We start from the raw sequence: 14356 nt of genomic DNA, 5'->3' as shown, positions 1-14356 counted from the left end.
CCTTTTTTGTTGGATACACATAAGGTGATTCTAGGTCTTGTGGCATATTTTGGTTAAACTATCCCCAATTCTATGGAATTGCAACCCTCTGCAAGGCACAGTGCATTCTTCCATCACTTGTGGAGTGCACTCTTCCATRACATGTACAGCTGATTCTCAAGATCTTGCACACTGATGAGATGCTATTGAGGCCACACTACTACACTGTCTGAGCCAAGGACTACATGCTTTCTGGTATGTTTTGATTACAATACTGGGTGGGGTGAATATATTTTATATGACATACAGAATTTTTTTGTTAACAAGTAAATAGTAGCCTACAGTAAAGTGTGTTTAAATAATTTCTAACTTGTTAACAATTTCTGCTAGTTAGTTTTTGCTACCATGTGGGTTTTAGCTTGCTTGAGTGTTAATTCACCTGTTTCCATACATGTTTAATTATAAAATATTTATCTTACAAATGAGTTGTTAATCTAACTGCTTAACTATTTATCTGTACATGGAATTATATTTGTTGTTTTCTTACTCATTTTTWAAATAATCTTTACAGGAAAATGCCACGGGCACTATCTGATGTGTCGAGACATTTCACTGCAGCTAATGTAGAAGGAAAAGCTGTGTACATTTGCAAATACTGTGCCAAATCATATGTGAAGAATGCAACAAAGATGCAGAATCATCTGGCCAAGTGCATAATGTTCCCTCAGCGTTCACAACTAGCAACCTCTGACAAAAGTCCCTCRACTTCTATTCGAGGTGAAAATTATGAATCAGACACCTTATCGATAGCAACAGCTCATGGTCCTCCTGGAATCAGACGTTTTTTGAATCAATGAAGGAACGTAGTCACAGATGCTGATGAATGTCTTGCTCGAGCTGTGGAAGCAAATGGTTCACCTCTGATGCTCACAGGCAATGTGTATTGGAAGAGATTTCTGAATGTTCTTCATCCATTATACACCCCTCCAACCAGACATGCTTTATCTACTAATTTGCTGGAATTTAACAGAGTTCAAGTGAAGGTCAAGCTTCAACAGTGAAGAGGCGACACCGGGATGCTGGCCTTCTAGGCAAAGGTCCTCTGTCCAGTGGCTGTGTTCTTTTGCCCATCTTAATCTTTTCTTTTTATTGGGCAGTCTGAGATATGGCTTTTTCTTTGCAACTCTGTCTAGAAGGCCAGCATCCCGGAGTCGCCTCTTCACTGTTGACATTGAGACTGGTGTTTTGCGGGTACTATTTAATGAAGCTGCCAGTTGAGGACTTGTGAGGCATCGGTTTCTCAAACTAGACACTCTAATGTACTTGTCTTCTTGCTCAGTTGTGCACCGGGGCCTCCCACTCCTCTTTCTATTCTGGTTAGAGKCAGTTTGTGCTGTTCTGTGAAGGMAGAAGTACACAGCGTTGTACAAGATCTTCAGTTTCTTGGCAATTTCTCGCATGGAATCGCCTTAATTTCTCAGAACAAGAATAGACTGACGAGTTTCAGAAGAAAGTCTTTGTTTCTGGACATTTTGAGCCTGTAATCGAACCCACAAATGCTGATGCTCCAGATACTCAACTAGTCTAAAGAAGGCCAGTTTTATTGCTTTTTTAATTAGTATAACAGTTTTCAGCTGTGCTAACATAATTGCAAAAGGGTTTTCGAATGATCAATTAGCCTTTTAAAATGATCAACTTTAACAACGTCTACACTGTATTTCTGATCAATTTGATGTTATTTTAATGTACAAAAATGTTGCTTTTCTTTCAAAAACAAGGACATTTCTAAGTGACACCAAACTTTTGAACGGTGGTGTATGATGAAAACGTTTTTGGGAGATGCGATGGATCATTAGGGATCATTCAATATTCCCTTTTGTTTTTCAGTAAAATCATGTGAAGAGTCAACTAAAGTTACATTCGTAACTACATTTATTWAAAAAATTATATTGGAAGAATTTAATCATTTGCAATTATGTCTACTTATGATAAGGTAAAATGTTTCTGTTTCTGTCTCCATATGATATGGTAAATATATCCAATGCAAAAAAACATCTACATTTAAATGGTATGAATATTAATTTACATATATTTCCGTTAATTCCCGTATATTCCTGTTAATTCCCATATATTCCCGTTAATTCCCACAGAAAGTTTCCACCTCTGAATATTCCCCAGGATGTGCAACCCTAATCCCTTGCCCCTCTCTCTGTTCCAGAATAACGCCTCCAAGCTCCTCTTGGCCATCATGGAGAGTCGCCACGACAGTGAGAATGCAGAGAGGATACTGTACAACATGAGGCCTAAAGAACTAGTGAGTGCTATGTATTGGTAGTCAGATATACCTGCAGCACGGCATGGCACAGAGGACATTTTTAAGGGGAAGTTATCTGACGGTCTGGTTTGTGACGTTCATATGCAGGTGGAGGTGATAAAGAAGGCCTACATGCAGGGGGAGGTTGAGCCGGAGGAGRCTGCTGAGGAAGATGAAGATGGTGAGGAAGAGCATGCTGCCTCTCCACGAAACGTGGGCCACAACATCTACATCCTGGCTCATCAGGTACTGTAGACCGCTGACTGACTGCATGCAACTTTACACCTCCTGTAACAGCTCCTATACAACCTATAAACGTATTACATCAGAGCTCTTCCACTCTAACCCCCTTTAGGCCCAATTCAGCTCTATTCTATTAGTCTATTCAAGTAGTTATGTGGGTGAACAACACAGACAGTTCAGTTATGTAAATAGAAATGTTMATCCCAAGGCATGATGCCCAGCATGTTAGTGTGTGAAAACTGAACAGTCCACATATTGTACACATACAGTGGCATGTACTGTCAGATGCATCTGGTGTTGCAGTGATCTGGTGTCAGTGTCAGTTCCCTGTCCCCACAGGCAGCTAGAGGAACTTCCAGAACACACCTACTGTAACATGTTTCATGCCGCCTATCAGATACAATGAGGAAAAATAGACCCCAAAAAATGAAGTTGGTGACTTAGAAGACGCTGATTGTAAATTTTGACCAATGACAGTACAATAAAAATTCATAAGTATAATGTGATACATCACCTGATGGCATTGGTGCATTCATGCAATGCATTGGTGCGTTCATCCAGTTGGCCCGCCACAACAAGGAGCTGCAGGCCATGTTGAAGACCTATGGGGAGGGGGATGATGCCCTGGAGTTCTATGCCAAGCACACAGCTCAAATTGAGGTCAGTCATTTTATCCATCTGTTTTCACCATGTAGTTTTCTGTTTTATTYCCCCTGTATTAACTTTGGTTGATTGCAACATGTATTTTGGCAATATGTTTTGACTTTTTATTATCCGAGGCATGTGACAGTCATATTGTCTTTCTTTGCCTGCTGTCAGTATTTTGTATTTTGTTAGCGTATGAAAATTACAAGCATCCTTGGCATGTTTGCATGTGTTCTACTGTGAGCTCAGGAAAGGGAAAGAATGCTGTCAAGGAAGAGCTTATCAAATGAGTGTTCAAGGTGTTGTGCAGTGCTTTTATACACACAAACAATCACCTTCTTTACTCCTCTTCACTTGTATAACAGTCTATTATAGCCAGATCATGTCTTAGCCAGTTTTCCAAGATGAAGAATAGGGACCAACATGCCACTATCAAACCATAAAGTTTGGGGCCTACCCAGTCCAGGGCCTAGAGTTGCCCGTCCTCCCCCTGAGAGAGAGGGTCTGTGATGGGCAGCACTGGCTGCATGTGGTTGTGCCCAGATTGTGCGGCTGGATCGCACCATGGAGCAGATAGTCTTCCCCGTGCCCAACATCTGTGAGTTCCTCACCAACGAGTCCAAGCTGCGGGTGTACTACACCACGGAGCGTGACGAGCAGGGCAGCAAGATCAATGACTTCTTCCTGCGCTCCGAGGACCTCTTCAACGAGATGAACTGGCAGAAGAAGCTGCGAGGTACTCAAGAGCCAACCACTGGTAACGCAAACACGGTTCCCTGTGCGTATCTCTCCCTACCTCTCTATACTAGGTACCTGCTTTACATGCCCTCACCCCTCCCTGACCCCTCAGGGCCCCTCAGGAGACTCCCCAGGCTGGGTCAGGTCCTCCATGTATGGGCCAGATACCCACCCTGAACCCTGGAGGAGAGAGGGCATGTAAAGGTTATATGTTAAGTTAAAGTACATAACATAAGGTGGATAAATGTTAAGATATTTACAATGTAAGGTTGCAGGGCTCCAGACTAACATCCCCCTGGTGTCACTGGTCCCACTAACTTTTTCAATTGGTGGCACTAGCCCATGATTTGGTGGCACCCAAAAACACATTTCTGCAGCGACCCACAATAGAATACATTTGAATCATAATCTTATACAGTATCTTATATCATCTCATTATAAAGTCATTCACAATGCTTTATTAAAAACTGTAATAGATTACTGAGATGGTATTTCATCTAAATTGTTACATCTATCCTCCCTTTAAAAAAAGAAAGTATGATAATTCTTCCATGGGGAGAGAAATATTTGCTCTATTATAGCTTATCTCATGCTATTTTACACATTTTGCCAATGAGGCTGATATTTTTTTGCTGTTTTAAAGTTAAGGGATTCTTGAAAGACGTGACAAACAACTTTTTTCCACTAATATTTGTCTTAATATTAACAAAATTTGAAATATATATTTTGATACAACAAAATATCAGCTATCACAAATCAAATCAAATTGTATTGGTCACATACACATATTTGGCATGTAAAGGAACAACCTTTTAATAAAAATAAAAAAATATCAGAAAATGCAACTAACTGAATTTATGTCTCCGTCAGACACCATAAAAAGCATTTCATTTTTAATATGATTGTCCAACAAGTGTTTAATGGCCTTGATTGTTTCATTCTAACATTAGATTATTTAAATATGTAATACAAATCTCCAAACTTATTTTTATTTTGTTTTATAGCACTATTAAACGGTCCAGGGCTAATTTCGTTAGCATTTTGGCATGTTTTTCTAGATTTAGAACATAAAACAACACTTATAAAGCAAACATTATCCCTTAGGTCTAGCACAGCTAATACTTCAGTTGATTAAGCATACTGTATGTTGCTTGCAGAACAGTGATTTTAAATATTTTTTCAGAATATTAACAAAAAATGTACTCCATCAGTGAATGAGTTGACGAACCACTGACAGAGTTGACAACACACACTCAAAACAGACATACAGTGCATGCAACTCAATATTAGGAAGGTGTTCTTAATGTTTTGTACACTTAGTGTATCTTGATTAGATAAGTATTCAACCCCCTGAGTAAATACATGTTAGAATCACCTTTGGCAGCGATTACAGCTGTGAGTCTTTCTCTGTCTAAGAGCTTTGCACACCTGGATTGTACAATATTTGACTATTATTCTTTAAAAAATGATTCATGCTCTGTCAAATTGGTTGTTGATAATTTCTAGACAACCAATTTCAAGTCTTGCCATAGATTTTCAAGTCGATTTTTAGTCAAACTAACTAAGCCACTCGGGAAGATTCAATGTTGTCTTGGTAAGCACCTTAAGAGGTCTTGTGTTTTAGGTTATTATCTTGCAGAAAGGTGCATTTGTCTCCCAGTGTCTGTTGGAAAGCAGATTGAACCAAGTTATGGGCTACCGAGTGGCCTTGTGTTTTAGGTTATTGTCTTGCAGAAAGGTGCATTTGTCTCCCAGTGTCTGTTGGAAGCAGATTGAACCAAGTTACGAGCTCCCGAGTGGCGCAGCGGTCTAAGGCAGAGCATCTCAGTGCTAGATTAGTCACTACAGACCCTGGTTTGATTCCAGGCTATATCACAACCGCCCGTGATTGGGAGTCCCATAGGGCGGCGCACAATTGACCCAGCGTCATCCGGGACAGGGTTTGGCCGGTGTAGGCCGTCATTGTAAATAAGAATTTGTTATTAACTGACTTGCCTGGTTAAATGAAGGTTAAATAAAAATATGCTCATTTTTCAGTTAATATCCATTATCAGTTTTTTTTCCTCTAGTATTTTGCCTGTGATTAGCTCATTTCCATTTTTTTATCCTAAAAAACTCCCTAATCCTTGCCGATAACAAGCATGCCAATAACATGAGGCAGCCACCACCATGCTTGAAAATATGAAGAGTGGTACTCAGTGACATGTTGGATTTTCCCCTAACATAACACTTTCTATTCAGGATGAAAGTTACATTTCTTTGCAGTTTTACTTCAGTGCAGTGGTCAACAACCGGTATTCCTAGTTGACCAAACATTTCTGTAAAAAACAAACAACCTTAAAGCATTGTTTCGCGCTGTTGGCGGTGGGAGCACTTGATTTTGCAGTCCTAGTGCCGGGAAGGCAACGTGTTCCCATTTTGAACCATTTCATGTGTCTGAAGGTAGAAACCCGCCTACCCAACAGGCCCAGAAAGCAAAACAAGTGCACTTGTAAGCCTACCACTGGCCAATCAGATAGCTCTGATCACTGTGTCTGCACCATTTCCTCATGCCATAGACTGTAAAAAAGAAGCCTCTAACACACAGCAAAGTTACTGTGAGATTTCTAAACTTTTTAACCCTTGACTGAAGAGAAAATTAACAAATACAGCAAAGAGCTGCTGTTGTTTATGAGTAAGTTCATGTTTAAGTTGTTATTCATCCCTGTCAACACTTTGTTCAAAAGTTTTATAAGCCATAAAAATTGCGTTCCCCCTGGTTACACTCACGCTACAACCAGCACTGCAGCTGCAATGAATGAGTATAGCAAAGTGCTTTGATTATTAGCGGCTTGTGTCTTTTTTAATATCTTGGAATATTTAACTGTCTCTGGTCATAGGAATAACAACATGAATTGGTGCATAATGCAGAAATAATGCAGTTCGACTTAAGTTTCGCCACATGCTGGAAGACTGTCCCCTTTTCTCAGTGGAGGGAGGGAGAAAGGAGGGGACGGTGAGAGGCAGCCTCACCACTGCTCCCTCCCTCCCCTCCCCTCAGACTGACCATCAGATGCAAATGTATATGCTCACTCAACTGTGCCTCACAAGTAATACAACACATGGTCTATTACCAGTGTGATCATATACTGTGGCTAACATCTTGAAATATAATTTTTTTAAATGGTCTGAGAAGAACAACATTAGCAGGGCAATTCAAGCATAGCCAATATGCTGTGATAATGTATTGGGCCCATAGCTTACTGCACAAACCTCATTGCAACATAACTGTTTTTAATTGGTTAATGTTGCATAGGCAACGTTTTTTTAAGTCATGTTTTGAGCGGTAGAAAAGGTTGGTGACCACTGCCTTAGTGACTTATTGAAAACATAATGCATGTTTTGGAATATTTGTAGTCTGTACAGGCTTCCTTCTTTTCACTCTGTCATTTATGTTAGTATTGTGGAGTAACTACAATGTCGTTGATCTCCCCTCAGTTTTCTCCTATCACTGCCAATAAACTCTGTTTTACAATCACCATTGACCTCATGGTGAAATCCCTGAGCAGTTTCCTTCCTTTCCGGCAACTGAGTTAGGAATGGCGCTTGTATCTTTACACACCGTCCAAACTGTAATTAATAACTGCACCATGCTCAAAGGGATATTCAATGTCCGTTTTTTTTTTTTTTTTTTTTTACACCAATCTACCAATAGATGCCCTTCTTTGCGAACCATTGGATAAACTCCCTGGTCTTTGTGGTTGTATCTGTGCTTGAAATTCACTGCTCAATTGAGGAACTTTACAATTATCTGTATGTGTGGGATACAGAGATCATTTATAAATTATGTTAAACACGATTATTGCAAACAGATTGAGTCCTTGCAACTTATTATTTTACTCCTGACATTTTTGGGCTTGCCAAAACAAATGGGTTGAATACTTATTGACTCAAGACATTTCAGCATTTCGTTTTTAATTAATTTGTAAACATTTCTCAAAACATAATTCCACTTCGACATTATGGGGAATTGTGTGTAAATCAGTGACACAAAATCTAAATTGAATAAATTTTAAATTCAGTCTGTAACACAACACAACTTTCTGAAGGCACTGTATTTTTGTTTAATACAAACATTCGTAAAATATGGAACATTATTAATTTGAAAATCCCTTATAAAAACATAACCATTCTGTCAGATCTTTCAGCACTCTGATTGAGTTGACAAAATGCAATTTTTCTTCTTCTTTCAAGTGGTATACACAGTAGCAATTTTGTTTTCCATAGTTGATTTATTACTATAAAACCAAATTAAATGTAATAGAATATTCATCTTGGTTCAAATATATCAGGCAGATAGAGTTGACAGGTTATGGTTGTAACCATTGTGAATCCAATATTGTTTGTTTAAATCTATCAAAAGTAGAGAACTTTCCAGAGCATGAGTGGTATTGTTGCGCTACATGTAATGAGGACATGAATAAGGGGTCCTTATGGTATAGCTGACCCTGACGGAGTTGACCAAATATCCGGACACATCTTTTAGGAATCACAGTTTTGAGAGAAATATTCTTTAAAGTTACAGAGGGCTATTGTAAGAAACTGCATAAGAGTGCTAGAGGCGTCACCACAGACCCTGGTTCGATTCCAGGCTGTACCACAACCGGCCGTGATTGGGAGTCCCACAGGGCGGCGCACAATTGGCCTGCCGTCGTCCGGGTTTGGCCGGGGTAGGCCGTCATTGTAAGTAAGAATTTGTTCTTAACTGACTTGCCTAGTTAAATAAAAAATACGTAAAATATTATTTTTCAGTTAATATCCATTTATTATCAGTAAAAAATATATTTAAACACTTTTTCCGCTATTTTGGGGGGGGATCCTTTGCTCATGACAAGGGGATTTCCAGGCATAGAGCCGACATGGAAATTAATAATATTGAAAGTATTTAGAAAATTCCCAAAACAAATCTTTCCCCTATAAAATTCCCCTAAATGTACATTTTAAGCTCAAATAATGCAACAAAATCATTTTTTTTTGTTTTACAACAAGGATTGTCCCAACTTTCAAGAATCTATGAGCTAATTTCCTGCTATTTTCCACTTTTCCATAAGGCTGAGAGAAAATTATGCAATTTCTTTCATGGCTTCAGATGTGTTCATATGCTATCCACAACCCCCCCAAAATGGGGGCTGCCCCACCTTGCGGGGGCTGTTGGGATATGTGCTACGCCAGTGACACACGCACAAATAATCACATGGGATATATTCTGATTGTTTACTTCACCGAGTACATGTGGTAAAGGAGGGAGAGTATAGATAGCTAGGCAAGAGGCTGAGCATCTCTGAGAATAGGGGATGATCCTCTCCCAGGGTGTAATGAGATTGGAGGTCAGTGTGAGTGGGTCTCTTCCAGAGAGAGTCAGTCCAGAATCCAGCAGACAGTCAGTACAGGAGCAGTCAATACTCCCTTCACACACAACTGCTGGCACGAGGCCCACAAGGGTTAAGGCAGGACAGACTGAGAGAGAGTAGGAAGTCCGCTGACATGAGCGATCTATAGGACTGCTCCCTGGTGGAGGACATGACCAGATTAGGCCTAACTACTGAAGAATGGGATCCAGACACCATTAGAATGACTGGGGGAGAGAGTGATTCAAGAGAGCTAGAGAGGAAAGGACTTTCTGAGGAGGTAGAGGATGAGACGCTTTGAAAATTAGATGTCTCTCAGAATCTGTTAACAAACACTAAGCCTGTGACGGAAGATTCATTATCTGATGAAGCATTGTCCTACAATAGTAACTCATGGTGCAATTGTTGGAGCTCTCATCACCAAGTCTACCCAACCAACGTACCCCATGTTGCACATCTAGTAGGGCGTCTCCTTATTGACGCCTAGCACCTGATCCCTTCATCCCCCTTCAGGCTGCGGTCGCTGTATGACTGCACTCTTTGTTTCCTCAATGGGAGCGTGTTTCTGCCTGTCTGTCCCTCTGTGAGCCCTGTACTGCAAGAGGGGACTGTACTCTGACACACGTGGCGCACTTGTCTTATCTGAATGAATCAGCAGCACAGCGACTGAGAGAACATGTTGTTTCGTTGGTGCATGAGTGCGGTTGCTGTTGTTTATAAAAGTCCCCACCCTTTTAGTTCCTCTTTTCAAATGAAAAAGGTGTTGACTGTTGAGAATCCGAGTTGAAGTTCAAATCCCCAGGGTTGGACAGTACTGAACACACTCCAAAATCACCCAATAGGTGTAATGTACACCAAATAAGCTAATTGGCTTTGCACCCTTTTGATGTTTAGGTGATGTTTTTGCTTTGCTGTTCAGTGTGTATTTGACCCTTGCAAATTACCCAACTGACCCTACTCTTACGCTATTTAATAAACTGACTGTGAACCCTAACCTGGACGTAAGTTTAATGCAGAATTAACCCTCAATTTGGATACATTTCTAAACACATTAAAATGAAAACACTGCTCTGAGGTGAAAAAGTATAAAGTTATGTATCTATTGTAACTATGTCGTACTATGTACTATTATCATCGAGCTTTGATTATTAGAATCAACTGTATAGTGTTAGGGCAAAAAACTAAATGTSCACCCATTGGGGTCCTCAGTACCGAGTTTGGGAAACACTGCCCTACTGTGTATCATGCTTCAGCTGGCACAAACAAGGCAAAAACTTCAGTCATTTCCTGCATCATTTGCAGGATAGTCACAAGACGTCCCACTGGGGTGTATTACTTGCTGCAAGGAAAAACTGATAAGTGAATCGCCCAATCACCCATGATGTTTGGGTACCAGTTAACAATAACCTTACTACAACTAACCAACTGATACAACATTTTCACTCCTTCCCCATTTCAAAATGAACATACTTGACATACAGTAACAGTCAAAAGTTTGGACACACCTACTCATTCCAGGGTTTTTCTTTATTTCTACTACTTTCTACATTGACGATAATAATAGTGAAAACTTCAAAACTATGAAATAACACATGGAATTATGTAGTAACCAAAAAAGTGTTAAACAAATCAAAATATATTTTATATATTGTTCAAAGTAGCCACCCTTTGTCTTGATGACAGCTTTGCACACTCTTGGCATTCTCTCAACCAGCTTCATGAGGTAGTCACCTGGAATGCATTTCAATTAACAGCTGTGTCTTGTTAAAAATTAATTTGTGGAATGTCTTTCCTTCTTAATGCATTTGAGCCAATCAGTTGTGTTGTGATAAGGAAGGGGTGGTATACAGAAGATAGCCRTATTTGGTAAAAGTCCATATAAGTCCATATTATGGCAAGAACAGCTCAAATAAGCAAAGAGAAACGACAGTCCATCATTACTTTAAGACATGAAGGTCAGTCATTCCGGAAAATGTCAAGAACTTTGAAAGTTTCTTCAAGTGCAGTCGCAAAAACCATCAAGCGCAATGATGAAACTGGCGCTCATGAGGACCGCCGCAGGAAATGAAGACCCAGAGTTACCTCTGCTGCAGAGGATAAGTTAATTAGAGTTAACTACACCTCAGATTGCAGCCCAAACAAATGCTTCACAGAGTTCAAGTAACAGACACATCTTAACATCAACTGTTTAGAGGAGACTGCGCGAATCAGGCCTTCATGGTCGATTTGCTGCAAAGAAACCACCTCTAAAGGACACCAATAATAAGAAGAGACTTGCTTGGACCAAGAAACATGACCAATGGTCATCAGACCGGTGGAAATCTGTCCTTTGGTCTGATGAGTCAAAATTTGAGATTTTTGGTTCCAACTGCCATGTCTTTGTAAGACGCAGAGTAGGTGAACGGATTATCTCCACATGTGTGGTTCCCACCATGAAGCATGGAGGATGCATGGAGGAGTAGGTGTGATGGTGTGGGGGTGCTTTGCTGGTGACACTGTCTGTGATTTATTTAGAATTCAAAACAAACTTAACCAGCATGGCTACCACAATATTCTGCAGCGATATGCCATCRCATCTGGTTTGCGCTTAGTGGGACTATCATTTGTTTTACAACAGGACAATGACCCAAAACACACCTCCAGGCAGTGTAAGGGCTATTTGACCAAGAAGGAGAATGATGCAGTGCTGCATCAGATGACCTGGCCTCCACAATTGCCAGACCTCAACCCAATTGAGATGGTTTGGGATGAGTTGGACCGCAGAGTGAAAGAAAAGCAGCCTACAAGTGCTCAGCATATGTGGCAACTCCTTCAAGACTGTTGGAAAAGCATTCCTCATGAAGCCGGTTGAGAGAATGCCAAGAGTGTGCAAAGCTGTCATCAAAGCAAAGGCTGGCTACTTTGAAGAATCTCAAATATAAAATATACACTACCGTTCAAACATTTGGGGTCACTTAGAAATGTCCTTGTTTTTGAAAGAAAAGCAAATTTTTTGTCCATTAAAATAACATCAAATTGATCAGACATACAGTGTAGACATTGTTAATGTTGTCAATGACTATTGTAGCTGGAAACGGCTGATTTTCTTTTCATGGAATATCAATCAATCAAATGTATTTATYAAGCCAGCTGATGTCAGCTGATCAGCTGATATCATCTGTCACAAAGTGCTGTACAGAAACCCAGCCTAAAACCCCAAACAGCAAGCAATGCAGGTGTAGAAGCACGGTGGCTAGGAAAAACTCCCTAGAAAGGCCGGAACCTAAGAAGAAACCAGGCTATGAGGGGTGGCCATTCCTCTTCTCGCTGTGCCGGGTGGAGATTTATCTACATAGGCGTACAGAAGCCCAATATCTACATAGGCGTACAAAGGCATGTTGTTAGCTAATCCAAGTTTATAATTTTAAAAGGCTAATTGATCATTAGAAAACCCTTTTGCAATTATGTTAGCACAGCTGACAACTTTTGTACTGATTAATGATACAATAAAACTGGCCTTCTTTAAACTAATTGAGTATCTGGAGCATCAGCATTTGTGGGTTCGATTACAGACTCAAAATGTGCAGATACAAAGGCTTTCTTCTGAAACTCATCAGTCTATTCTTGTTCTGAGAAAGGAAGGCTATTTCATGCGAGAAATTGCCAAGAAACATAAGATCTTGTACAACGCTGTGTACTACTCCCTTCACAGAACAGCGTAAACTGGCTCTAACCAGAATAGAAAGAGGAGTGGGAGGCCCCGGTGCACAACTGAGCAAGAGGACAAGTACATTAGTGTGTCTAGTTTGAGAAACAGATGCCTCACAAGTCCTCAACTGGCAGCTTCATTAAATAGTACCCGCAAAACACCAGTCTCAATGTCAACAGTGAAGAGGCGACTCTGGGATGCTGGCCTTCTAGGCAGAGTTGCAAAGAAAAAGCCATATCTCAGACTAGCCAATAAAAAGAAAAGATTAAGATGGAGAAAAGAACACAGACATTGGACAGAGGMACTCTGCCTAGAAGGCCGAATGTGTTTACATGTGCAATAGATACTGTATGCGTATTTGCATCTCCTTTGAATCCTGACTTAGTTTGGTGAGTGCAGCAGTATTGTGATGGTGGTGTAGTTGTAGTAGTGAATGCACTGTGTGGTTGTCTGGTGTAGAAGTGATACTGTTGACTGTCTATTGACTGTGTGTGTTGGCACTCCTCGTCCCCTCTCCAGCCCAGCCCATTCTATACTGGTGCTCTCGCAACATGTCCTTCTGGAGCAGCATCTCCTTCAACCTGGCCGTACTCATGAACCTGCTGGTGGCCTTCTTCTACCCTCTGGAAGGAATCCGCAGAGGTCAGTGAGTTCTGTCCTCCACCTCCCCTTCCTCCTTTTCCTCCCCAACTGCCGTCTCTTAATCATCTGAGTAATTTGCAGGGTGTCTGTACCAATCAATGGCTGATCTCTGTATGTGTAATATCAAATCAATCACATTTTATTGGTCAGATACACGTGATTAGCAGATGTTATTGTGGGTGTAGCGAAATGCTTTTGCTTCTAGCTATGAGAGTGCAGTAATATCTAACAAGTAATATCTAACAAATTACACAACATATACCCAATACACACAAATCTAAGTAGGAATGAATTAAGACAATATACATATGGACGAGCGATGTCAGAGCGGAACGGACAAAGATACAGTATAATAGTATAGAAAAAACGGTATATACAGTTGAAGTCGGAAGTTTACATACACCTTGGCCAAATACATTTAAACTCAGTTTTTCACAATTCCTGATATTTAATCCGAGTAAAAATTCCCTGTTTTACGTCAGTTAGGATCACCACTTTATTTTAAGAATGTGAAATGTCAGAATAATAGTGGAGAGAATGATTTGTTTAATCTTTTATTTCTTTCATCACATTACCAGTGGGTCAGAATTTTACATACACTTAATTAGTATTTGCTAGCATTGCCTTTAAATTGTTTAGCTTGGGTCAAACGTTTTGGGTAGCCTTCCACAAGCTTCCCACAATAAGTTGGGTGAATTTTGACCCATTCCTCCTGACAGA

At 40.3% G+C, this 14356-nt stretch overlaps 1 protein-coding gene across 1 annotated transcript in view; it reads left to right on the top strand.

Annotated features, from left to right (window-relative positions):
• Nucleotides 1-14356, top strand: part of LOC111969325 (inositol 1,4,5-trisphosphate-gated calcium channel ITPR1-like) — a 165818-nt gene that overhangs the window by 97140 nt on the left and 54322 nt on the right. The window contains exons 48-52 of the mRNA XM_070445560.1: nt 2198-2293; nt 2402-2539; nt 3098-3196; nt 3725-3917; nt 13514-13636. Coding sequence (XP_070301661.1) covers nt 2198-2293; nt 2402-2539; nt 3098-3196; nt 3725-3917; nt 13514-13636 — 649 coding nt within the window. The remainder of the gene's footprint in view (nt 1-2197; nt 2294-2401; nt 2540-3097; nt 3197-3724; nt 3918-13513; nt 13637-14356) is intronic.

This window comes from Salvelinus sp. IW2-2015, linkage group LG1 (genome assembly GCF_002910315.2).
Source record: "Salvelinus sp. IW2-2015 linkage group LG1, ASM291031v2, whole genome shotgun sequence".
NCBI classification, from domain to species: domain Eukaryota; kingdom Metazoa; phylum Chordata; class Actinopteri; order Salmoniformes; family Salmonidae; genus Salvelinus; species Salvelinus sp. IW2-2015.
This window is presented reverse-complemented; position numbering and strand designations above follow the sequence as displayed.